Source organism: Larus michahellis, chromosome 3 (genome assembly GCF_964199755.1).
Source record: "Larus michahellis chromosome 3, bLarMic1.1, whole genome shotgun sequence".
NCBI lineage: Eukaryota > Metazoa > Chordata > Aves > Charadriiformes > Laridae > Larus > Larus michahellis.
In genome coordinates, this window is record NC_133898.1 from 124974972 (window position 1) to 124999845 (window position 24874).

Consider the following 24874-nt stretch of genomic DNA (forward strand, 5'->3'; position numbering starts at 1 on the left):
CGCAATATGGTGTCTCCCAAGTCTTCTCCAGGCTGAACAACCCCAACTCTCTCAGCCTGTCCTCACAGCAGAGGTGCTCCAGCCCTCTGATTGTCTTCGTGTCCTGCTCTGGGCTCTCTCTAACAGGTCCATGTCTTTCCTGTGCTGATGGTCTAAAGGTTACAGAGCTGGACACGGGACTCCAGGTCGGCTCTCATGAGAGTGGAGCAGAGGGGCAGAATTGCCTCCCTTGACCTGCTGGCCTCACTGTTTTGGATGTGGTTGGATTTCTGGGCTACAGGCACACGTTGCCGGCTCATGTTGAGCTTTTAATCCATCAGTACCCCAAGCCCTTCTCGGCAGGGCTGCTCTCAATCCCTTCATCCCCCAGCCTGTATTGATACCGGCGCTTGCCGTGACCCATGTGCAGGACCTTGCACATCTTCCAAACCTCCTCGTTTAGCACCTGAAATATACTTGGGGAGCAGGAGGGGGAGGAATTGAGTTTCCAACAGCTCCCACTTTTTGGGCAGAGATTGGTGAAGTTTTCACGTTTTGGAAAGGTATTTGTGTCGGAGGCTTGGGATTTCTAATTCTTGGTTTGGCCAAGCCGTGGTGTCAACTGGAGTTTGGAAGTGCCGCGTCCTGGCTCGGTTGTACATGCAGGCTCTCGGTGTGTGTTCAGAGGTAAAAATAGGCTGGTGTGGCTGCGTTTTGCATGAGTCAGGAGGATATTTGGAGGAGGTAGGTGGGATGAGCTCAGGAACAGAGCTGGGTTAGCAGTGATTTGGAACTTTTATCTGAACGCAGGGGAGGGTTGGGCTGCATCACTGCGGTTCTCCTGTCTGACTTGCATGTGCCTTTGGGCTGTGCTCTCCACCCACGATGTTTCATCCTCAAGGTCTGCGCGCGTGTCAAAATCTAGCCAGCCTGTCACGGTCAGGATTTGTCATTCCACGTGGTGCCATGTGCTCTGAAGTGGACAGATGGAGAAAGTGATGAAATTGCAGCTCTTCCCATGTAGGGTAAGAGCGAGTAATGGCAAATAGCATCCTTTCTGCAGAGAAAAAATGAATTTCAGTGTCTCTATTACTGGAGGTCTGGATTGCATTAAAGAACAAGCCATCGATGTGTGTGTTGGGTGGGTGTAGCAATTGCCATTGCCCACCTCTGGGATACCTGTTCCAGTAGTGGAAGCTGCAGGTGCTCTAGCTCAGGTTAGTAACTGGGATGGTGGAGGTCAGTTCCTGCAGGTGTCATGGGTGGACTGGTGGTACCTGTCCCTGCTGATGAAGGGCTAGAACCTGGAGTCTTCTGAAACTCAACCTTTCTGAAAATGCATGAAGCTGGCTCTGGAACCCTGGGTAGATAACCTACTCAGTAGATGAGACCATGTGTGCCACAGGTCCTGAACGGCCTCCTGAGCTTTGCTTCCTGTCGGTCCAGAGACCAGAACCAGACCAGAACGGTCTCCTGTCGAAGACCGCCTATAAGACTTGAACTGGTGTTGTGTTAATCCTCTCTGTGCTTTGTCCCTTCATTGTTAGTGGATGGGAGGACACATGGCTTGGGAGGGCTCTGTAGGCTTGAACGTGGGATTTCCCCTTAAAGGTGGCAGCTTCTCAGCAAGCACTCTTCTGAAAAATAGCAAACGATATGTGGCTTGAGTTCCAAAAATGAAAATAATGATGGCTTGTTTGTGAGAGGGTGAGGAAAGGAAGGAACTGAAGCTCCTCTGTGGCTGGGCTGTGGTTAGACTTTACCGTATCTGTTGCCAGGTGCTTGGGTGTAGCCTTCTGGCAGGGTAGCTCTTCCACTCCTCTCAAGTTTGTTGAAAGAAGTCAAAAAGCAATGGCAAAGAGGAGAAACGGTGTCTTGCAGGTGTATTGTATGTAGGCGTGCCAGCACCCCTGGTCATGGCCCTGTGCCATGCTGGCTTCTTGCCCTGCTTAAGGCCAAATGATCACTGAAGGACCCGGTTCATGTCCCACTGTAAATAGTAGGGCTACAGAAGATGAGCGAGGCTTGTCCAGAACAAGCTCAGGAGAGTCGTTAAAGGTCATACAAGTCCTGTTCGCTTGCGTGATTACCGTCCCAGTGACATTCATGAGTGGGAGGAGTGGCTGCTCTGTCTACATTGAACTGTGCACACCACAGTGCGGTGAGAGACATCCAAAGGATCTGGAAACGGATGGGGAAAAGTCTTGAACCAGATCCAAAATAAACAAATGGAAGTCACTGAAATGGTGTTTATGAGGAAGGCTGGGGTGGAGGTGAGCAGTGTCCTTGGAGGCAAGACTGCTGTCTGTAGACCTGCCCTGCCTTTCCAGGAAAGTCCTCCCGTCAGCTCAGCGTCTCTGTAGATGAGCTGGATGTGTATTCAGCAGTGCTGTTTGCTTGTGCCGCTCTGCAGGCGTCTGTCTGTCTCTGGACTTATCTCCATTTATCTCCATTTGTTCCGGCTGTAGACATGTCTGGTGGCACCCTTGTTCCCACGTGTGTACATCCACCCCTGGGCTTCGCGTCTGCCTGTGCACAACGTGTTGGCCTTGTTCTGCCACGAAGGGGAGTTCTTTGTTGCTCCGGGGTTATCACCACCTTAAAATAATTAGGTGGTTACATGGAATAGCCCATCACAACATTTAGAGAATTGCAAAGTTTAGGTAATGGCAATTGAAATACCACCTGCCCAGGTACCCAAGACGCTCATGGATGTCCCGGATCCTTCAGATGCTGTCGTTGCCCGCTCTGGGATGGCCATGGCACACACAGCTCTGCTGGAGGCAGCTGTGGGTGTTTCACAGCAAGGGCTCCTCTTTCATTCCAGTGTCTGAGGTGAGCAAAGCTGGGTAATAAATGGTGGTGGTCCCTGATGGTGATGATGGAGAGGGTGGTAGTGCCTCCTGCATTAGCAGCAGGGTGGTGGCAGCTCCCCCAGGCTGTTTCCATGGCGTGTGTTAAAAAAGGAGGAGGATTCAGACTGTTCTTTGGCATTTGCAAGCTCAGAGCAGCTTCAGCATCGCACCAACGTGGCTCTGACTGGCCTCACGTGGGAATCATGAAATGGGTGGGCTAAAGCACCATCCCCACGGAGCTCGGCCGTTTTACTTGGGATTGTTGGACTCTGGAGGGCTTTTAGCGTCATCTCCAGCCTTGGCGTGCAGATGAGCCTGGTGGGAGAAAGTCCATGTGGTTCGGTGGGTGGGGAGGACCCAACACCCAAGGCGGAGCTGGGGTTTTCTGCACCATGCACCTTGGTGGGCACCTTCCCATCCCATCGGGACCCTCCGGCACTATTAATGCTCTGCAGAGTAACTTGTAGGACTTCTGCGGATATGGAAATAGTAGGACCGTAAGCTTATTATCAGCATTAACATTTTATTTTAGTTTTGGACAAGTGAATTAAGTTACTGTAAATGGCTTGAGCAGTAATACTTGGCAGTGTGCAGCCGCAACTTGTCATGTAATGGTTTTAATCTTATTTTTTAAGAACAGAGGGAGCAATCGTTTTCTAACTGACTGGAGCCAAATCTGCGCTCATGTCTGTGTCTCTTCCATATCTCTCTGGGGTTTTGTTTGCACAATATTGTAGTGGATGTAGCAAACATATGGGGCTTAAATTCGTTTAATAGTTGCAAGAAAATGAGTTTAAGGTTCTTATAGTATTAAGGTAGACATTTCCAAATTCGTTTTTAATGGAACATTTGTTCTCCAAAGATTATTACGCGCCATTAAGTCCTCTCCTGCCTGGTGTGTTCTTGTGCCCTGGGATATTATTGCCGAGGGATATAAACATGTTTATGGGGCCACTTTATTGAACGGTGAGATTAAATACACTAAACTCGAAAATGTCAGTAGGAGCATGAGCGCTTTGCCGTAAATCTTGCGCGAGCGCATTAGGACGTAAATGTCGTGCCGCCGTGTAAAACGGGTGCAAATCAAGTTGCAACCAGCTGAAAATTTTTCTCGTCAGTAAATACTGGGATTTATCAGCATTAAATACACAGATGGGAGCAGGTAGTGTGTGGGTTTCTCCTTCCTGGGGGGGACTGGATGTGCCACGCAGGGGTCATAAAACAGCGAATTTTATTTTAATGCTTCTGTATGACTGATGTGCCTGGGAGTAACGCTTCATCTCACCGCAGGGCAGCACTGCTGCAGGGACCCGGCTCTGCTCACTGTGTATATAAAATGGGCAGCATTTGATATTTTTTTCTTAAATGTATATAAACACATATATATGTAAATGGGCAGCATTATCTATATATCTATCACTTAACCTGGGGAAAAAAAATAATTCCTGAATACGAAGGTAGAAAAAGCTCTGAGATAATAATTCATGCACTGAGATATATCTATCTATAGATAGATATATATAGATGTATGGAGACCTGCTCGCCTGTCCCTCCTTGCATTGCTGTCATTGGCGCACAAGCTTTTTCTACCCGCAAAGTCAGAGATTTTTATTTTTCGCCCCTGGTTTGAGCGGTAAAATTAAGCATTGACTTGCATAAACCTGGGGTTTTGCTGGTTTTATGCCAAAACTAGTTGAATGTGCTGGTTGAAAGGATCTGACTCCAAACCTGAGTCGGCTTTTGGGCTCCTTCCCGACACGGGTGTGTGGTACCCGAAGGCGGGGGGTTTGGTTGCTGGCGTGATGTGATGCGTGTCCTCCCAGCGCCGAACCGACAGCCAGCCCGGGTGGGTACAGAGGCATCGAGGGAGAGGGATTTGTCTTTGTCTGAGTAACGGGAGGAGTTAACAAGACCAGGCTTAATTCCTGCCACCGTGTTGAAACGTGATGAGCGATAGCATGTATTTATGTGCCTCAGATAATTAGCCCCATCATAAATCTTAATAGCATATTCACAGCCTTCTCTTGTTCCTCAATGCCGGGGAACATTTTCTTTGTCTTGGGCTTAATTTGAGTAATGAAGAAGGCTTTCTTAATTTTTAATTTATTTTTTTTTCCCCTCCCTCCCTCCTGAACCTCTCCATAGTTAAAACCAAGCCCTGTGGGTGGTGTGTGTTTTGGCGGGGGCTGCATCCCCTGCGCTGGGCTGAGCTTTTATGGTAGGAGAAACCCCGACCCTCACACCTCCGTGTGGGATAACACATGGACGTGGCCGTAAATCGGCTGGGGGGAGGGAGGTTTGGTGGCCGTGGGTGGAGGAGGGTAGGGATACGCAAAATGGCGTTTGTACTTTGGTGTTTTCCTGCTGTAGAGCAGGTGGAACGCCGGCTGCGGATGCTCTGTGCACCGTGGGGACATGGCAACGTTATCTAGCTCGGAAGTGAAAACTGAAGTCTATATATAGCGGGTCTTGATAAGCGCGATTTAATTGTGGGAAGGGTTTGGGTCAAAAATATCTATATGAGGCTGTATAGTTGGGGGTTTTTTTATATATATATATATGTGTGTGTGTACGGGGGTATATAAGCATATACACACACACATATAAAATATCTATCTTATATATATAAAATATATAGATATACACACATATAAAATATCTATCATATATAGAGATAGATAAAAATATATATACACACACATATAAAAAATATCTGTCCTATATAGAGATGGATAAATATATATATACACACACATATAAAAAATATCTGTCCTATATAGAGATGGATAAATATATATATACACACACATATAAAAAATATCTGTCCTATATAGAGATGGATAAATATATATACACACACACATATAAAAAATATCTGTCCTATATAGAGATGGATAAATATATATATATATATACACACACACATATGCAAAAAATATCTGTCCTTTATAGAGATGGATAAATATATATATATATATATACACACACACGTAAAAATTATCTGTCCTATATAGAGATGGATAAAAATATATATATATATACACACACACATATTAAAAAAATCTATATCAGGCCATATACATACTTTATATATCTATGTGTGTATATATGTACACTCAAATATATATATATAAAGTATCTATATCATATATAGAGATATATAAAAATATCTGTGTCGTATATATCTGTGTATATATACAGATACGCGCATATATATATGAGAGATATAAAAACCATACAGCCTGATATACATTTATATATATAAAAAGAACTATCATTATATCAATATCAGGCTGTATAGGTTTTATATAGAGAAAAAGATATCCGTGTATCTATATCAGACTGTATAGTTTATATATGTATATTGATTTTCTATATATATATATGTACATATTTATCTATTTGGCTATATCAGGGCTGTGACGTGAAGGCGCAGTCGGGAGGTCTGGTCTAAACTGCGTTAGAAATTGTTAAATTTTAGGCCAGCAGGAAAGACCCTGGCTATGATAGTCCTCCGTAAGCAGCTGTTTTTTGCTGACGCAGCCGTTGTGCCCGCAGAGGGAAGGAGAAGTAGTCCCTGTAGCGATGGGGGTGGCTTGCGAGGGGGTGCTTGCGAGGAAACCCGAGGTGTGTGGTGGCATCTCTGGAAAAAGCGAGTTTATCTCTGCAGCTCACCTATGCCGACCCTTCACGTGGTGGTCTAAAACCAGGTGGTGTTCGGCTTGATGAAACGAGGTTATGATTAGCTGTTATGGAAGAGCTATGGCTTTGGTCGAAGGTTTAACTCCTGATCTCTCGGCAGACGCAAGGAGGAGCGTGCTCCTTCCATTGCTCCCAAAGTTAAAGGGAGGGAACCCTCACCGACTCGAACCAACGCGTCTCAAGGGCTTTTCTGGGGGGAGCTCTGCCTTTTTGTTCCTCAGATCCGACACCAGATCATCCACTCACCCAATGCTCCCCTGGTGCAGTGTCTCCCATCCCATGACTGAGTCATCCCACCAGTCTGCACTGGACAGGGCTCTAGAGTTGCACGCTCTAGTGACAGAGATTGTAGGGGTTCTTTTGGTGCATGTATGGTTGGACTTGATGATCTCAAAGGTCCTTTCCAACCATGAAGATTCTATGATTCTGTGATACTGCGCAACCGTAGCTGCTGTAGGTGCTCTGTTACGGAAATGCTCATCTTTATAGAGGTGCTTTTGGTGACTCACCCCTTAATCCAGCTCCTGTTCAAAGCGGTAGCTGCAATGCAGGCGTACGGGCGAGCGCGTTGCCATCTCCCCGGCTCCTGCAGCCGTGCCGTGGCTGAGTACCAGGGTTTCTCCTGTGCCGAACAGCGCAGGAAATCTTACGATTAAATTACTGTGGTTAATTTTAGAGCGTGTTTACCTTAATTGGAGCAACCTATGGGTCTGTCACCCTTTACTTGCATAGCGGGTGTTGAGCATGTTATAGGTGCTGCTTGTCTGCAGAGCTCCTTGCAGCCTGGACTCAGGAAAGGAATATTATTAAAAATAATATCAATAAAAATCTCCAAACAAGAAACAACCAAAGTAAAGCAAAGCACGGGGATGGGGATATTTGGGGATGGGAGAAGCTTTGCTAAGGCTTAGGTCTGCAGCGCCGCAGACCCCTGTCCCTCACCTGTAGCTCTTTTGCCCCACAGGCATCGACATCCTGAAGCTGGTGGCAGCCCAGGTGGGGAGCCAGTGGAAGGACATCTACCAGTTCCTGTGCAACGCCAGCGAGCGCGAGGTGGCGGCTTTCTCCAATGGCTACGCGGCCGACCACGAGCGCGCCTATGCCGCCCTGCAGCACTGGACCATCCGTGGGCCCGAGGCCAGCCTGGCCCAGCTCATCAGCGCCCTCCGCCAGCACCGCCGCAACGACGTGGTGGAGAAGATCCGAGGCCTGATGGAGGACACCACGCCGGTAACGATGGGTTGGGTTTTGCTCACTCTTGTCTGATGTGCTGCATGTCTTGTCTGGCCATGGCGAGCGTGTGGGTGCATGGGACCCAGCTGTGGCCTTGAGCTTAGCTAAAATAGCCAAGTAGCTGGACTCCGTCTCCCCCTAGAGCTCCTTAGGGGCTTATGTTTAAGCTTTACATTGCTTTTGAGCAAAGCTTCACCAAAGTTTGCTCAAAACCGTGTCAAAGTTTTGACAAACTCATTGAGTCCCACGTGTTGTGGTGTGCCTGTGTGTTTGAAGGTCACCAGAAGGACCTAGTACTTGAGCCTTCTTGTTGGGGACGTGGAGGGGAAAAAGCATCCCCCTTTAAATTTGCTCTTAAATGTTCTAATTAAATGTCCAGGATTTTGTAAGAAGGACCAAGCGTCCTTGAGCACTAAATGTTGTTGTAAAGCAGCGAGCCAGTTCCTCCAAGGTGATGACTGGTAGCGTGGGGGTTCCATGCGTGCTGTTCTCCAGGGTTGTTGCCCTTCTTTGGAAGCTCTGGCCTTAAAACAAGCTGTCCTGTCTTTTGGGAGAATATATAAATTGTGGCAGAATATCCTGCAGCAGGGTCTGGACTGGGTGTTTGAGTCGTCGGGAGGTGCCTCAGTGACCTTTGCAGTTTGTTTTGGCCACCCCTGTCTTACCTGTCAGCGTGCTTTAGGTTTTTTTGGCTCTGATAATTTGGTGGTCTTCTGGAAGTGTTCATAATGGTGATGGATGGGGCTTCTTCTGAACGTAGAAGCCAATGGGACAACACATGGATGGAGGTGGGGGCAGTCGAGGGAGGGCTCTTCCCACTAAACCAGTTGGTGAAACATCTCCCATTGACCTTAGCAGTGACCCAGACCCAAAGGGGAACAGGTGGGGGCCTGGAAAGGTGGACCTTTGTCTATAGCAAAGCTTATGGGGCAGAGCATCTCAAACTTCCCCCTGTAAGAGGGACCATGATCCCTTCACCATGTAACATATCCCGCGCGACTTCATTTAGTGTACTGAACATCTTGGGCCCTCGTAACCATAGCGTGAAATCACGCGTGTCAGTGCGTTAGCAGGAGTCCTGGGCTTGTGTTTTGGAGGGGCCCCGAGTTGGGTGCATACCAAGCATCGCCCCATGTGTCCTGCCCAAATTCTGAATAGGTTCGCTTTGCCAGCTGCCCGATCGCTCCTGCTCCCATTCGGTTGCTGTTTTCTTTCTTCCAGCTCCTAATAATTAAGCAGCATGGAGCTTCTCGTTTCCTACCGTGCTCCAAGATATTACTTTTTTTATATCAAAGATGGAAAAAATGAAATTAAAAGCGTGAGACAAAGCTATGGTTAGGAAAGGGAGAGAGGCAGAGAAAATTGTAATTTTGCCCATGTGAATTAAAGTTTCCAGTATATGCAGTGTCCCAGAAGGACACATCATCCTCTTGCTCTCCTGGAGCAGGTAGTAACCTCTGTCCTCCTGGTTACTGCTTTGACTTTGAATAGTACAGCAAAGCACTGGGCTAGGACATCAGATGAAACATGGGGCTTGTTCATCAGCATAACGCCTAATTCACAGACGTAGGTTGTGTGGTGCTTTGTGCTCCTGAGCATTGGGCCGTTTCAGCCAAGACTATTGGGCGCTTCTTCTCGAATAGCACAAAAATGCCGGTGGTGGCTTCAAGAACAGGGTTTATTGGGTGACCCATTGGGATGGTGGAGTCCCGACGACAGTAAGCACGAGCTGTTTACTTGTGTGTGCCCATAACTCTGAAAATATAGCGAGCGGATGCTCTGGAGGATGAGTAAACACAAATCTCATGGATACTTCTATGCAAGTCTTCTGAACGTCCTGACCAGCTCTCCTGGAGGACATTTCTCTCTGTTTTTTAAAACAGTGTGTTGTGTTCCCCAGTGTCCAGCAGCACCTGGAGCCTGGTGGTGCCCAGTGGTTTCCTATAAATCGGTAAAATTGTTTTGCTGACCTTTTCAGAAGGTGGCTCAGATGGGTCCGCATGAGAAACCGGGTTTGTTTCAGCAAACGAGGTGTTTTTAAAAATTCACCCGAGCTGTCACATCCTCCTCCACCATGCATCCAATCAGGCTTTTGAGGATCCCTTGTGATCAGCCTTAGGTGTTGGCCATTCCCGTGCTGTCCCTCTGCCCCGAAGGTCCCCGGCCAGTCGCTGAATCGGCACGTGGGATGTCGAAGCTGGAAAGCACCCCGGGGCGCAGGCTCAGCGCGGCAGCAGGCTGTGTTTCTGCAAGGTATTACCTGCTGAAACCCGTCTGCCGCCTCTGCCTGGATTAGGTCCCGCACTGTGGATGCGGGCGGTGATGGAGTGGCCCTGGGAGGGATGCAGAAAGCTGTGGGAAGCCACTTGTGCAAGGGGAACCCGAATCCCTGAGCTGCATCGCGGCGGTCCAGACCACGAGCAGCCGGGGGAGACGATTGCTCAACGCCAAGGGCAGGCGTTGAGGTCGTTTTGTTTGGGGTTCTTTTAATCTGCGCTGGTTGGAAAGCCTTTAATTAGAGCTAATCCAGGTTTGGCTCTGGGTGGTTTGTCTGTCCAAACACAGACAAATCGAGGCAGTTTCTCTCCAAATGGAACCGGTTTGATCCGAAGGAGCGGGTCACCCCGTTGGTGGCAGGCGTGGGTGCTGCGCTGCACCTCTCCAGCAACTGTCCCTGCAGAAGCTGTCTTGCAGAAAAAAAAAAAACCAAAATACCAAACAAACAATAATAAAAAGAGCTTTTTTGTACTGTGGAGGGAGTGAGGACTCTCCTAAGCAATGCAAACGCATGTGTCCTCCCTGCGGCTAACGGCATGATGCCCTTGGGGCAACCCAGACCAGCAGCAAGCATCCAACGCATGCCAGGGTGTCCTGGGTGCGGGTGGCTGTGCCATCCGCGATGCCTTTGGCCCTTGCCTGGCATCTCTGGCCGCAAATGGGAGCTCCCCCGTCTCTCTCCCCACGACCCTGTATCATAAGAAAGCACCAACACCCCCAGCTCATACGTAGAAATTGTGTTATTGGGTGACGCAGCCCTTGGACGGCAAATTGGTACCCTAAACCCAAAGAGCCTCCCTTCACCATCCCATCCCACCCGCTGTCACGTCCTTGTCCCAAACCCTTTATCTGGTGCCTGTCTTCAGCCTGTGAAACTTGCGGAGGCAAAGCTGCTCTCTCCCCCGGTGCCCCAATTCGCCGGCAGCCTTTTGGGCTCCGAAATCTAAATATTTACAACCCACAATAGGAATAGGGGAATTAACGGCAGTGTCTGGGGCGTTAACGGTATGTGGCAGGAACGTTTTCCTTCGGGTAGGGAGCAGCTCCGCTGAAGGCTCGCCGGCTTTTTTAGCCACAGGAGATTATGCAGGTTTTGCATCGTGTTGAGTGAATTTAGGTTAAAACGAGATTAGCCCTCTGAATCGCTTTGCTAGGGGTTTTTTTGGTTGGGGGTTTTTTGGTTTTTTGGTTTTGGTTTTTTTTTGGTGGTTTTTTTTTGGTTGTTTTTTTTTTTTTTTTTTTTTTTTGCAGCTGATCTAGCTTCTCCAGCTCAAGGTTTGCAAAATCCTTCCCCGTGCGGGCAGGTTTGCCGGGCAGCATCGTGCGAGCCCGGGCGCTGCTTGGTGAGCGCGGGCACACCCCGAATTAGCGGTGCTGACAACAACAAAAATTGGGGGTGGAGGCGGGGGGGAAAAGGAGAGATTTTTCACTGCTATTCCAGCAAATTGCAATTCTCCATTTTTGGGGTTAAAACCAGAGAAGCTCAATGAGGTGCAGGCACTGGGTAATGGGGTTTTTTGGGGGCGCATAGCAGTGTTTTGCAGATATCGAGGGTTGTCTGCGCTCGCCCAGGCTGGCCGGGGGCGTTGCTGGCACAGCTGGCCGCGTTGGCTACTGCAAGTGTCCTACCGTGAGCAATGCTTCAAGCTCTTATCTTTATTATTTATGGCTCTGCTGGCCTCGGCTGAAATATTTCAGGGAACGGATGGAGGTGAAGCAAACAGCCTTGCTCAGGCCGCTCAGCAGCGCAGCCTCAGCAAAGCTTAAAAAAACCCAATAAATTAATAAGGGGGATGTTGGAAATGGAGCGGGGAGGGGGGGAGCCGCAGCCCCGAGCCCAACGAGATTTAGGTCTGTGGCTAATTGCCTGCTGCGGATAATCCCGTGAATCAGCAGATATGTCAGGGCTGGGTCTGGTGTGAGGTTAATCTGTGGGGTTTTTGGGGGTCGCCGGAGGAGAAGAGGATGTGAAAGCAGCCCCGTGTCCAGACACGCAGCTGCGGCAGCCCCTTCTGGCTCCTTTTCTTCCTCTTTTGCAGGCCAAAAGGCGGGGGGGGGTGTCAAGAGCCTGGAGCAGCGTTGCCCAAATCCAGCCCTTGACAGCTCCTGCCCCATCCTCTTCATTTCCTCTTTTGGCAAAGCAGAATTGGGCTGGACCCAGTAATTAGCAATTAGCTTTATGCTGCGTTAATCTCATGCATCGGTGTTGGAGCGAGGGGGGGAAGCTGTTGGGTGGATTTCCAAGCCGCGGGGCTGCACTCCAAGGGCTGGGAAGTGCCCGGGCAGCCAGGGAAAAAAAAAACAAAAAACAACACAAAACAAAACCAAAATTGCATATAATTTTTCCTTCTGGAGTTGCATCAGGCTTTGAGGCATAAAGCTGTAGGATAAAGTGGCCGGAGCCTCAAGGAAGGGGTAGGGCTGGTTGGATTTTGCTGGGGTGGGCATCACTGTTTTCCTGTAGGTTTGTTCTAAAAAGCATGAGTTGGTTTTCGGCAAACCGAGGTTGGGTTTGAACCAGGCTGGAGACCATGCAATAAACGAAAATGTAATAATTCATAAAGTAATACAAATGTAAATAATATAAACACAAACTTATAAACTTTATAATAGATGCAGTTATATTTGAGGTTTCCCTGCTGTGGTGGCCATGTCTCCTTGGGTGTGTATTTGCAGTTATATTGGGCTCAGGAGCGTGAGGTGAAACTAGAAGATGTCAAGGTCAAAACAAGCCAAACTCAGTACTGGCTTACTCAGCTTGTGGTTGAGTTTGGAAACTCTTCATCATGGCTTCGTCAGCTCTTCACTGTGATTTCAGTTGAAGAAGTGGCTGGGCAAATCCATAGGAAGGAGAAGCCACCGGGAGCTCTCATGGAGACGCCATCTCCTGCTTGAGAAGCACTTGTCCCACAAATGGCCAGGAACCATTGGGAAGAGCTGCTCCCTCCATGAACAGCTGTGTTTTGGTCTCAGTGTCTAAACCCTCTTCAGACCTGGCATTGTCCATTCTGGGTTGTGGTGAGGTTTGACTTAAGTAGCTCTTCTCCAGGGCTGCCTTGTGTTGAGGGACCCTGGCACCACCACAGCAGTGGTGGCCAAGCACTCTTCTGAAACCTGGCCAGTGAGGTAATGGGCACAGAAGACATTTGGGCTTTCCACTCCACTGCAGGGTGCTGAGCACCCTCATGCCCTTCCCATTGTGGTGAAGGGGTTGCCTCCTGCTCTGCAGCACCTGCAGACCATCACTGTGTCTCTCTGCCACCTTGGCAAGACCTTGTGGCCCAGCCAGTAGTGTTTCACTTTCCAAGGTCTGGTCTGACCTGAAGGTGGACCCCCAAATGCCATGTGTGCCATGAAGCTGCTCATCCAGATGGATCCTCCCTGTGCCTCTGGGGACCTCATTCTCCCCCTCTACTCTACCTTGGTGAGGCCGCATCTGGAGTACTGTGTCCAGTTCTGGGCTCCCCTGTTTAAGAGGGACAGGGAGCTGCTGGAGACAGTGCAGCAAAGGGCTACCAAGATGATGAGGGGACTGGAACACCTCTCTTATGAAGAAAGGCTGAGGGATTTGGGTCTCTTCAGTCTGGAAAAAAGACGGCTGAGGGGGGATCTTATCAACACTTATCAATACTTAAAGGGTGGGTGTCAGGAGGATGGGGCCAGGATCTTTTCAGTGGTGCCCAGGGACAGGACAAGAGGTAATGGGCACAAACTTGAGCATAGGAGGTTCCACCTAAACATGAGGAGGAACTTCTTTCCTTTGAGGGTGGCAGAGCCCTGGCAGAGGCTGCCCAGAGAGGTGGTGGAGTCTCTGTCTCTGGAGACATTCCAAACCTGCCTGGACGCGTTCCTGTGCCACCTGCTCTGGGTTACCCTGCTCTGGCAGGGGGTTGGATGAGATGATCTCCAGAGATCCCTTCCAACCCCTACCGTTCTGTCATTCTGTGACCATAGCAAGAGCATCTCCCCCTGACACCACCCTGCATCTGCAGCATGCCCCACGTGGGGCTTCCACCCAGCCCACCCTGCTTCACATGCCAGGGTTTCTCCTCCTGCATCCCCTACGGAGCCGTACCAGACCTGGGAATAGGGCTGGTGTCAGCCGGGTGTCATCTTTCAGCAGGGAATCCGGGAAACCGTGGCCTCGGTGCTAAATTTATCCCCGATCCTGAGAGGGCGTGCAGCCACCTTCTCCGGAGGTTGCTCCTCCGACCCCAGCTCCATGCTGGATTTTCCCATGTGGTTTTTTTTTTTTTATTATTATTATTTTTAAAAACCAGCAGTAGTTTTGAGTCAGGTTTGTGTTGGGGCAAGAAAACCCGACCCAAGCGCGGCTGCACAAAGCCGGGCTGATGCAGTGGCAAACCTGCCACCGGCTGTTGTTAGCGGCTGGTTGCCGCAGGAGGGGTGACAGGGAAGCGGCGCCCGAGGGAGGGTTTATGTGGTGCCCACGGCTGCTCCTTCCTAACATCGGCACAGCAGCTGCAGCTTCGCTTTGTCCGAGTTGGGCTTTTTTTTTATTGCGGTTACGGTAAAACGAAGGCAGAAAATGGGACGAACCCGTTCAAACAGAGCTTTTGGGGAGCAGCTGTGGAAAGAAAACAAAGCCCTGCCTGTGTCACCTTCTGCGCCCGTCCCCTTCTGTCCCCTTTTCGTCCTTTTAGGAAGGACCTTCAGACGCCCTCAGCTGCTTGGAGCATCCTCATGGATGCAGTGGGATCCATGAGGATGTTGGCGCTTGAGCCGCAGCCTAAAGGGAGCTTTTAGGATTTTTTTTTTTAATTATTTTTTTTTTTTCCGGCATTGCAAACCTCTTGCTGCAGTGCTTAAAAATTAAAAAAAAAAAAAAAAAATTAAAAAAAAAAAATTGGCGTAGTGCCTGGGTACGACTGACGGGTCGCGGGAAGCTGCTGATGCCTCAAAGCGGCAGCGGTGCCTTCGGTTTTCCACGCTGGTCCGTGCGTCTAACAGTCCCCGTCTGTCTGTCTGTCTGTCTGCAGGTGCAAATGCAGCCTCAGTGGCAAGCGCAGGACCCCTGCAATGACGACATAAAGGTGAGAAACGTGACGGCTCTGGAAAGGCAAAAGGCCTTCAGAGGGAGTTGGTTTTAGGATTTTTTTTTTTAATTTATTTTTTTTTTTTACCCCGGCCAGAGCTCGGTTTCACTCGAGCACCGCCGTCCTTAAAAATAGGAACGGCCGAGGTGGTTTCAAGCAAATGAGTCACAGGTCTATGAACAGGGTATTTTTACACCTATTCCCCAGGCTTCACCTCGCAGCAACCTCTTGGTTTCCCCGGCCTTTCGAAACCCTCATTCCCACTTGCTTTCTTCCCGCGGTTTAAATATTAACACACACCCGAGCATCCTGTTGACTTTGTCTCGTACGCTCGCAGCCGTTCGGCTCTTTGGAAAGCTTTGGGCTCCCGGGACGCCTACAGTCAAATAACCTTGGGTGATTTTTTTTTTTTCCTTCTTCTTTTTTTCCTAGCATGCGTTTTCCTAGCAGCTGTTTTAATTAAAACAACCAAATGACTCGCACGCTTCTGGGAAGGGTTTTTCCCTTCTGCTGGGAAGGCAGAGCCGGGGCAGCCGGCTGCTCCTGGGCCGTCGGGCCCCTTTTTGGGAATCAGGAGATGGGTTTGTGGCTGGATATTAAATAGATGAGTTGCACAGGGGGAAAAAACTAACCCCTAAAGCTTGTTTGTTTGGGGTTGTTTTTTGGTTGTTGTTTTTTTGTTTGTTTGTTTTTTAAAGGGGAAACGGGAGCGTGTTGCAATTTGGGAAGCGGCCAACTGCTCTTCTGGTCCTTCCCTTGCTTTTCCCCCGTTAATGGCAACAGGCTGATTCTCGTCGATGAGCTGTATTGGAAAGGGAGTTTCAGAGGAGAAGGCAGATTCTTTTAATTAAAAATTAAAGCTGACTTATATTTTTAACGTGCCTATTGTGTAACGTGCTGAGCTAGAACAAATCCTCCCCTGTTTATTTTCAATGGCGGGGCGGGGGGGAAAGGAAAAAAAAAAAAACCTTTTATACTACCAGGAACAGGCTTCAGTGTTAATGTAATGTGAACTAATGGGCGTCTCAGCAGACATGTGATTTGTGGGTGGCAAATTCCTCGACACGGATGAGGAATGCGCGGGCACATCCATGCCGGCGCGGAGGTGGCTCAGCAGCCCCCTGTCCCGCAGCCTTTCATCCAAATTTTGGATTTTAATCCCCTGGGTAGCAGGGAAAAGCGTGTGAGCAGGAGTAGCCTGGTCTTCCCTCTGTAGAAGGAGAAAACAGGGTTGCGAAACGCTGTTGGGAGAGCGGGTTGGGCACTTGTAAATCTCTGCTTCGTCAGTTCAAGCAGGGATGTGGGGTCTGGGAAAAAGTTAAATATTAGGTGATGCTTAGAGCGACCTGCCTGGCAGGGGGGGGACCTGGTGACCTGCGGAGGTGGCCAAGATGCCAGCCAGGGATGCGGGGACGCTGCCGCGAGCCTCTCTTCTCCCTGCGGCGAATGGAAACCAGAAATGCTCTGCTTGAGGGTTTGCAGCCCGAGGGGATGCTGAAGACGGAGGGGGAGGAGGGTGGATGATGTTGGTTGCCGCCGTGCAGGTAGGAAGGAGATGCAAGAAGGAAGACGCAGAGCACGGGCGAGTGAGGAACGGGGTTCATGCCAGCACCCAAACGGTGCCACTTCCCAGCGCAGCGTGTCCCAGCAGCGCTTGCCGCTCCCTGCATCTTTGGGACCGCGGAGCCAAGCCGCTTGCCCTTGGCAGGCAGCAGGGTTAGCAAGAAGCAAAGGCGCTGGGGGGGGGGATGCTGGGGTCGGCGCCAGCCCCGGCTCGTCCTTCCTGGCCCTGGACTCGGGAGTCAGGTGGGATGAATTGAGAAATCCCATCACGCACTAATGGGGTGTTCACGGAAGCCAGGGGCGAGAGGGGGCAAACAAATTATTAACTTGAAACGTTAACTGTTTAGCGGGTAACAGGAGTGTGCTGCGGTGGAGATCCCCGAGGGGGGAAGCAGCTCTCGCCCTGCAGCCTTGGCACCGGTTGGAGGTGGGGAGCCAGGCTGTGCCTTGCTTTTAGGAAATGATAGGTGTGGAGGAGGTCTTTGGAGGGGCTTACCTGCTTGGGTATTATCACCCTTAGCCCCCAAGAGTGGTACTTGGGGCTTTAACAACCGAAGAGTGAGAAGGAAAATGAAGCTGAAGTGCTCTGCTGCGGTTGCCTGCACCATCCAGGTGCTGCGGTTGCTCCTACCAAGAGCGTGGGTTGCATTAATTAACCCTCCTGCCTGTTGAGCGCTGGCGTGCCAAATACCAGCCTGATGTCCACCCTGGGTCACCTCCCATGCCCGTTCTGGGTCAGCAGGTCCCCTAGGAGGAGGAGGCCACCCGAACGCAGGGACCACTCACCCAGGATGGGCTGGGGTGCGTTGAAAACCGCGGTGAATCCCCATGGGAATGGTTTTGAGTGCGAGCCCGTTACACAGCATCCCCCAAGTTAATTTTCCTTCTCTCTCCCCATCCAAAGGTGGAAGCTGACAGACTGGCGCCGCCGGTGAGCCCCAGCCCGCTCAGCCCCGTGCCCAGCCCCAGCCCCAAGCCCCCCGAGGCCGCCGTCCTCACCGTGGAGCCCTCTCCTTCGGAGAAGAAATGTTTCTTCGTCGACGAAGCAGAGCCCCTCCTGCGGTGCGACTCGACCTCCAGCGGCTCCTCCGCGCTCAGCCGGACGGGCTCTTTTATTACCAAAGGTACTAAAATCACCCTGGGGGGGAGCGGGGAGAGCAAAGGGGTGCCACGACATGTCCCCTGCGGTCAGCACAGGTGGCAGAGCTGCCCAACATGGTATCGATAAAGTGAATAACTGTGAACACTGATGCTCCATGGGTATATCACATCCTCATTCCAGACCAGACTGTCCTATTAACGAAGACGATACAGATTTGAGAGGAGAAAAACACCTTTAAAGGCTTTTAACTCTTTGAAGTGCTGCTGGAGAGTTCGTAGCATCCCTGGGTGTTGGGGGGCAGTTCTCCTGACTTTTGGCTGTTGCGTTGGCCCTTGGGTTATTGCATAAGATGAAACCAGAAAAATGTCATTTCGAGACTGAATGTAATTTTTGTCCCCACCCTTAGTCCTGCTTGCTGCAGCGTCTGACTTGAGATGTAAATCACTGTTAGTCACTCACCCTTTTTTTGAAGGGGTTTAATTTACTGCATTTAATTTGCTTCATTTAATCTTCTTCAACTTCTGACGAAGGTGAAACACCGAGCTCAGTCAACCTACCGAATTTATACTTGGGTGCGTAAATGAAGCTGACCCAACAAAAACAACTCAAAAGAGCAGAATTCGGCTTTTTTGGCTCCCCTTCCTCTTCACTTTTCCGCATTGGCCGTTCAGCATTTATAAACGCTGTGTTTGCTGTAGCGGGACCCTGGCTTAGGTGCCTCAGCAGCGCTGGCTTCTCCGCCTTCTCTCCTCCCCATCTGTCATCACCCTCCACCTTTTCCCTCAGTTCTCCTGGTGGCGTGTCCCTCTCCAGAGGTGGCACCAGGGGATGAACCGACGTCTCCAAGGATAACCAGCCCTGGTTAGCGGAGGTTTCTTGAGGGGTTTCTTGACCACCTTGTCCTTTCCTCCTACAGAAAAGAAGGACACCGTCCTGCGCCAGGTGCGCTTGGACCCTTGCGACCTGCAGCCCATCTTCGACGACATGCTGCACATCCTTAATCCCGAGGAGCTCCACGTGATAGAGGAGATCCCGCAGGCTGAAGACAAGCTGGACAGGCTATTTGAGATCGCCGGAGTCAAGAGCCAGGAAGCCAGCCAGACCCTCCTGGACTCTGTCTATAGCCACCTTCCCGACTTACTGTAGGCACTGGGTCACCACACACTCTCCGAATATCTGCTAGAGCTAGCTTGGCACTCGTTAAGATGACCGACAATACGCAGGCAGGTTTTGTTGTAGAATATATGGCCAGTATTTTCGTTGAGGTGTCCTCGGTTTCTGGAGGGGGGGCAGTTTGCCAGCGTTGCACCCCTCCACCTTAACTCTATCACTCAGTCCAAGTCTCTGCACCCTCTGTCCCCTTCCCGAGCCTCTCTTCTCCTTGTTCTCATTCCAATCAGATCAGTCAATGCACTTTAAAAAAAAAATATAAATAATTAAAAAAAAAAAAAAGCAGTTAACGAACTAAAAGACCACGAATCTGGTGTAATTTAACACATCGGGGATTGCTCTGTAACCCACTTCTTCTGTCAAAGCTGTCGCTCGGAGTGACCGTCTCCCACCACCTCCTTTCGCCTCGGAGCAGTAAATGGCAAAAACACGCAAAAAAAAAAAAGCCCCAATCGTTGCTGGTTACTGTCTTTTAACGCAGCCGAGCTTCCCACCTGAGCTGACTTTATTATTATTTTTTTTTTAACGTACTATTGTATAGCTCATATCCACTGCTGAGATTTTACTAGCACGGTTATTTATTGTATGGTTTTCACCCGGACAACGCGTCGCGCTCCTATAAGCTAAAGCAGAAGCGCTTTAACCGCAAAGAGAAGGGTCAGTCCCACCAACCTTCGAGGCGATGAGAAGGTCCTTTACCTTCGGTCGAATGTAAGGAGTTATTTTTGCCTTGCCGCTTGCGGGAACGGCGGGGGCCCCGAAGGGAGCCGGTGCTGGACGTGGGGAGGCGAAGGCGGCCGCCGGTGGTCCTGCTCTCCTCGTGGTGTAAGACTTAAACCAAGCTACGCTTTTACACTCGTGTCTCTTGTTTTGGTTTTTTTTTTTTTTTTATATACAGACGTGGCCGATAGGTTCTCCAAAGACCTTACCTGGTCTTAATAGTCTCTTCAAATCACACTTCACTTTTTATTAAGGAAACAAACAAACAAACAAACAAAAAAAGGGGTGGGAGGGTGTGGGGGTGGGAAAAAAGCTGCATCGTAAGAAGTCTGTCTGATTATACTTGCAACTACTATGCTCCCGTAACGAACAGTCTGTACTATGCTCAATTTGAAGAAATCATGAGGGTGGCATGTGCTGCCCCGTGGGAAAGGGTGGGAGTGGGGGAAAAGGGGGGAATGAATTGAAAAATTGCCTTCCAGTGTACTAATTTATTAATAAATACTAGGTGTTTGTTACTTGACATGATTCTGTGTTAACCTCCTTAACAGCTGCCTCTGCACGGGGACACCTGGCTCGGAGCAAGGGCTGCTCAGGGTGGCTGTGGGGGGTGGAGGGGGAGATTTTGGGGTTTAGGGGTGGTGACGGGGTTGTCTGCTATAGTTTTGAGGCCAAAATGTGATTGCTTTCTGTTGACAAAGCAATCAGGACAAGAGGTAACGGGCACAAACTTGAGCATGGGAAGTTCCACCTAAACAAGAGGAGGAACTTCTTCCCTTTGAGGGTGGCAGAGCCCTGGCACAGGCTGCCCAGAGAGGTGGTGGAGTCTCCGTCTCTGGAGACATTCCAAACCCGCCTGGACGCGTTCCTGTGCAACCTGCTCTGGGTGACCCTGCTCTGGCAGGGGGTTGGACAAGATGATCTCCAGAGGTCCCTTCCAACCCTACCGTTCTGTCGTTCTGTGTGACGGTGCTGCCCTGAGTCCCCAGCGGCGCTGCCGGAGCTCTCTGCAGCCGGGGGTGGGCGGGGGGGGGAGATGCTTCCCCGCGGGGCAGGTCGCCGCGCTGAGCCGGGGTGGGGGACGTGTGTTAATCCCCGTAGCGGTGAGCGGATCGGATGGCTGCTGGGGCTTCCAGGGTTGGTTTTCACACGCTCTGAAAGGCTGTGCAGGCATTTTTTTGAGGGGGCTGAAATATTACTTTTGCAGGATGCAGCTGCTGTGCTGAGTCACTCCTGAGCGAAGGTCTTGCAGTCGCAGCGTTTCTCTTGCCCTGTTACATTACTGATGTCCTTAAAATCTCCGCTTCCAAATAACTCATCCCTTGTTATTCTGTCTATGAATGGAAACTTTAATGGGACAAAATGCTTCTGGTTTATAACGCTGTCATTTTGTATACTTAGCTCTGGAGTGTTTTCCATTAACTGTACTGTGTTTTCTTTCTGGCTGGCGCTGAAAATTGCTGTTACGGGACTATACATAGGTACAGGATTAAAACTTTTCAACACATGGACAGATAAAATACAGCGCAAAATAGCAAGAGCCGTTACCGGGGGCGCTGGGTTTTCCCTCGCTGGCAATGGAGCATTGAGCCCTGGGTGGCTGCAGCGTGCCTTCAGAGCATCACGAAGAAGTAGTGAGCGTGGCTCGCGTGCCTGGCATAGACCAGGTTGCTAAATGCAATATTTGGAGCTGGAGCCCAGGACCACCCTGTTGGCCAGTGGGTGGTTTGTTGTCTCTGTGTTGGGAGGGGTGGTGGTTGCTGTCGATCAGCTCGGGCGGGAGCTGGCGAGCGGAGGGAAGGTGTGCCATCCTGAGCTCGATCGATAGCTTAAGGCAAGCGCAAACCGCTGGCTTTAAATCATCTTTAAGCGGGTCCTCGGAGTGAGTCTGGCTGGGAAACTGGGGATTTGTCCTTTTCTGATGGTCCAGGCGTTCCCAGACAAACCCAGGTGTTGTAAAAGCTGGAACCATCCCGACACCCTCCCGGGGCACCGCCGGACCCGTCCCGCAGCTCCGCTTCCCATCGTGGCACCCACTTATGTTTTCTGATGGGGTTTGAAGGTAAAGCAGAAAACCAAATGGGTCCTGGAAAGAGGATTTAACAGCCAGATGAGGAAACACCGTGAAGTGGGCATGTCGTGGGGGTTCCTTGGCCGGGAGATGCCGAGGAGACACGAGGAAGCCGTAGAAGTGGAGGCAGGTGGGTCCCTGGGGCTGTTCGGACACATTTTACTCATCTTGGTGGCAGGTCGTGGGACAGGCCAGGATTCGGGCAACCCTTGACTCCTCCATGTGTGCTGTGCACGCTTCCAGCATCGCTCCCTCCTTTGCGCCTGGATGTCGGTCTTGTCCCCGGCTCCATCCCTGCCTATTTCCTAGCCGTGACCTCTAAGCAGCCCTTTGCTGTGTGCATGTTTGTGCGTGTGCAATATGTTTATTTATTGCATATATTCAATATATATACAAATTCTATGTATTAATATATGCTACATAAATATTTTGTATATTTCATGTTCTTCATCTATTTTAAATTAATTTTATTATGTATTTATATATGCACATAATACATATATAATTATTCTGTGTATCTGGGGGTGTGCAGGGGAAGTGTCTGAGAGCAGCTGAGCCACGGGGTATTTCCTGGCCGTGTGGGAGGTGTGAGGAGCCGCAAGCCCAGCGCTCCCACCCTTCCTCTGAGCCAGCTCTCTTACACCTTAAGAAAATAAACCAGGCATAGATGGGTTCGTGGCCTGGAGGCATAACTCCAGGGGGAGGAGGGGTTGTCCTTGTCCTCATACGTGATTTATTTGAGGCTTTGGGGGCAATGCACAAATCTTGCACGCTGCAACAGGGACTCTTCATCAGGGTGTGTAGCGATAGGACGAGGGGTAACAGTTTTAAACTGAAAGAGGGGAGATTTAGATTAGATATTAGGAAGAAATTTTTCACTATGAGGGTGGCGAGGCGCTGGAACAGGTTGCCCAGGGAGGTTATGGCTGCCCCATCCCTGGAGGTGTTCAAGGCCAGGCTGGATGGGGCTTTGAGCAGCCTGGTCTGGTGGGAGGTGTCCCTGCCCGTGGGAGGCGTCCCTGCCCATGGGAGGAGGGTTGGAATGAGATGGTCTTTAAGGTCCTTTCCAATCTAAACCATTCTGAGATTTTTACGAACACCGGTTGTGTGCAACTCGAATGGATGAAGTTTTTTGGCTAAATGGGTTTAGCAAGGCAAAGCTGTGCATATAAAGACTTTGATACGTACAAAAATGCATTTTGCATTTTATGCAAAACATGCATTAAAAAAAGTACTCTCAGGTCTGCGTCGTAGGTGGGAGGTGCAGGTTTGAAGCGTGTGGCTTGGCTTTGCCCCCTGCCCGGCCTTGCTCACTCAGTCACAGAATCATAGAACGTGTTGGTCTGGAAGGGACCTCTAAAGTCCATCTAGTCCAACCCCCCTGCAGTCAGCAGGGACATCTTCAACTAGATCAGGTTGCTCAGAGCCTCATCCAGCCTGGCCTTGAATGTCTCCAGGGATGGGGCCTCCACCACCTCTCTGGGCAACCTGGGCCAGTGTCTCACCACCCTCAGTGTAAAGAACTTCTTCCTAATGTCTAATCTAAACCCACCCTGCTTTAGTTTAAAACCATTGTCCCTCGTCCTATCGCTACATGCCCTTGCAAACAGCCCCTCCCCAGCTTTCCTGTAGGCCCCCTTCAGGGACTGGAAGGGGCTCTAAGGTCTCCTCAGAGCCTTCTCTTCTCCGGGCTGAAGAATCCCAACTGTCTCAGCCTGTCCTCACAGCAGAGGTGCTCCAGCCCTTGGATAATCTTCGTGGCCCTCCTCTGGACCCGCTCCAACAGGTCCATGTCCTTCTTGTGCTGAGGGCTCCAGAGCTGGACATAGTCATGCTGTTTCTCCTTGTGTGCTGTCCTCCAGCTGGAGACAGCTGGGAGGAGGGGGATTTGGGTGCTGGGGTGGCCGTCTTGGTCGGCAGAGCCTGCTAAACCTAGAGGGGACAGAAAGCAAGAGGAGAGTGCAGCCGTGCTCTCCTCCTCTGCCTGCCGTGGGCATCTTGTGGGCATCAAAATTTCTTATGTCAATCACACAAAGCATCACTGCTCCACTCCTGCTTGCTGCGGGCTTGGACACGAGGCATGAAAATTGCGTCTCCCCCCAAGGTCACAGTGTTTGCTGGGACAAAACCCTCCAGAGATGTCTCCAGCGTGGCCTGGCCTCCTCAGGACTGGATGGCTCTGCTGTTACAGGGTCTTCTAATTCCTCCAGTGCAAATGAGGTTCAGGATTTTTATTTTTTTTATTATTCTCTTTCCTTTCTTTTCCCCATGAATTGCAGGTGCTCCCTCCAGAAGAACAAAGCGTCCGGTGCACTTCCCTCCTACCCCAGCCCAATTGGAGTTTATCCTGAGGGGGAATTAATGGCAACCCTCTGGCTTGGCTGCTGAAATTCCCGGTTGGAAAAGCACCCGGGGTCTCGTGGGAGGTTTTTCAGCCCTCCGGCTCCTTTTATATCAGGTAATTGCTGGTGAATTGCAACACGGTCTGCGTGTAGGAGGAGTCGCCTGTGCGGCCTTTGTGTGAGTAACCTGCGGGGAGGTGGGTGGCGATGCCGCCCAAGGATGCCCCGCGGGCTCGGCGTGGGATGCGGGGCTTATTTGAGGGGGTCCGTGCCCATCCCTGGGGGTGTGGAGCCAAGCCCTGCAGTGTGTGGGAGGGAGGCAGGTCGGCACAGGGATGGCTGACACCGAAACCCTCCTCCATCATCGCCTGGCCGTGAGCTCTAAGTCACGAAGGCTTTGCGGTTGGGTTGGCTTCTCTTGGGCTTTGCTCCTGCGAGTACAGCGGCGGGGAAGTTTCCAGAGCAACTGGGTAGGAAATGGGAAGATGGAGGAGAAATAAGAGGAGCCGTCGCTTCTGTGTTCATCGAGAACATGCCGAGTGGTCGCACCCCCTGACGCGTTTATCAAACCAGCCTTCGGGGCACGGCTGCTGCTTCACCCTGTGAGCATTTATGAGGTTTACAGTTCCTCCCGCTGTAATTTAACTTTGCCTTCCAGCTTCCCTCCCTTTCTCAAGCATTTTCTTAACCAATATAATCCAGAAAAAGGGAAACACACCCCACTCTCAAAATGAAACCAGAAGCATCTGAATAACATTGTTGATGAAGATGCTGACCAGCAGCTCCAGCAGGGACTTTGTGGG

General features: G+C 50.4%; 1 protein-coding gene across 2 annotated transcripts in view; it reads left to right on the top strand.

The window, feature by feature from the left end:
- TNFRSF21 (TNF receptor superfamily member 21) overlaps window positions 1–19913 on the top strand; it is a 38231-nt gene extending 18318 nt beyond the window's left edge. Inside the window, exons 4-7 of one of the 2 annotated variants that reach the window (XM_074582028.1) lie at window positions 7501–7766; window positions 15047–15100; window positions 17571–17790; window positions 18685–19913. In XM_074582028.1, the coding sequence (XP_074438129.1) occupies window positions 7501–7766; window positions 15047–15100; window positions 17571–17790; window positions 18685–18914 (770 nt within the window). In that variant the 3' untranslated portion in view covers window positions 18915–19913. The remainder of the gene's footprint in view (window positions 1–7500; window positions 7767–15046; window positions 15101–17570; window positions 17791–18684) is intronic. The other variant, XM_074582027.1, reaches the window with a different exon arrangement.
- Window positions 19914–24874: the final 4961 nt, after the last annotated feature.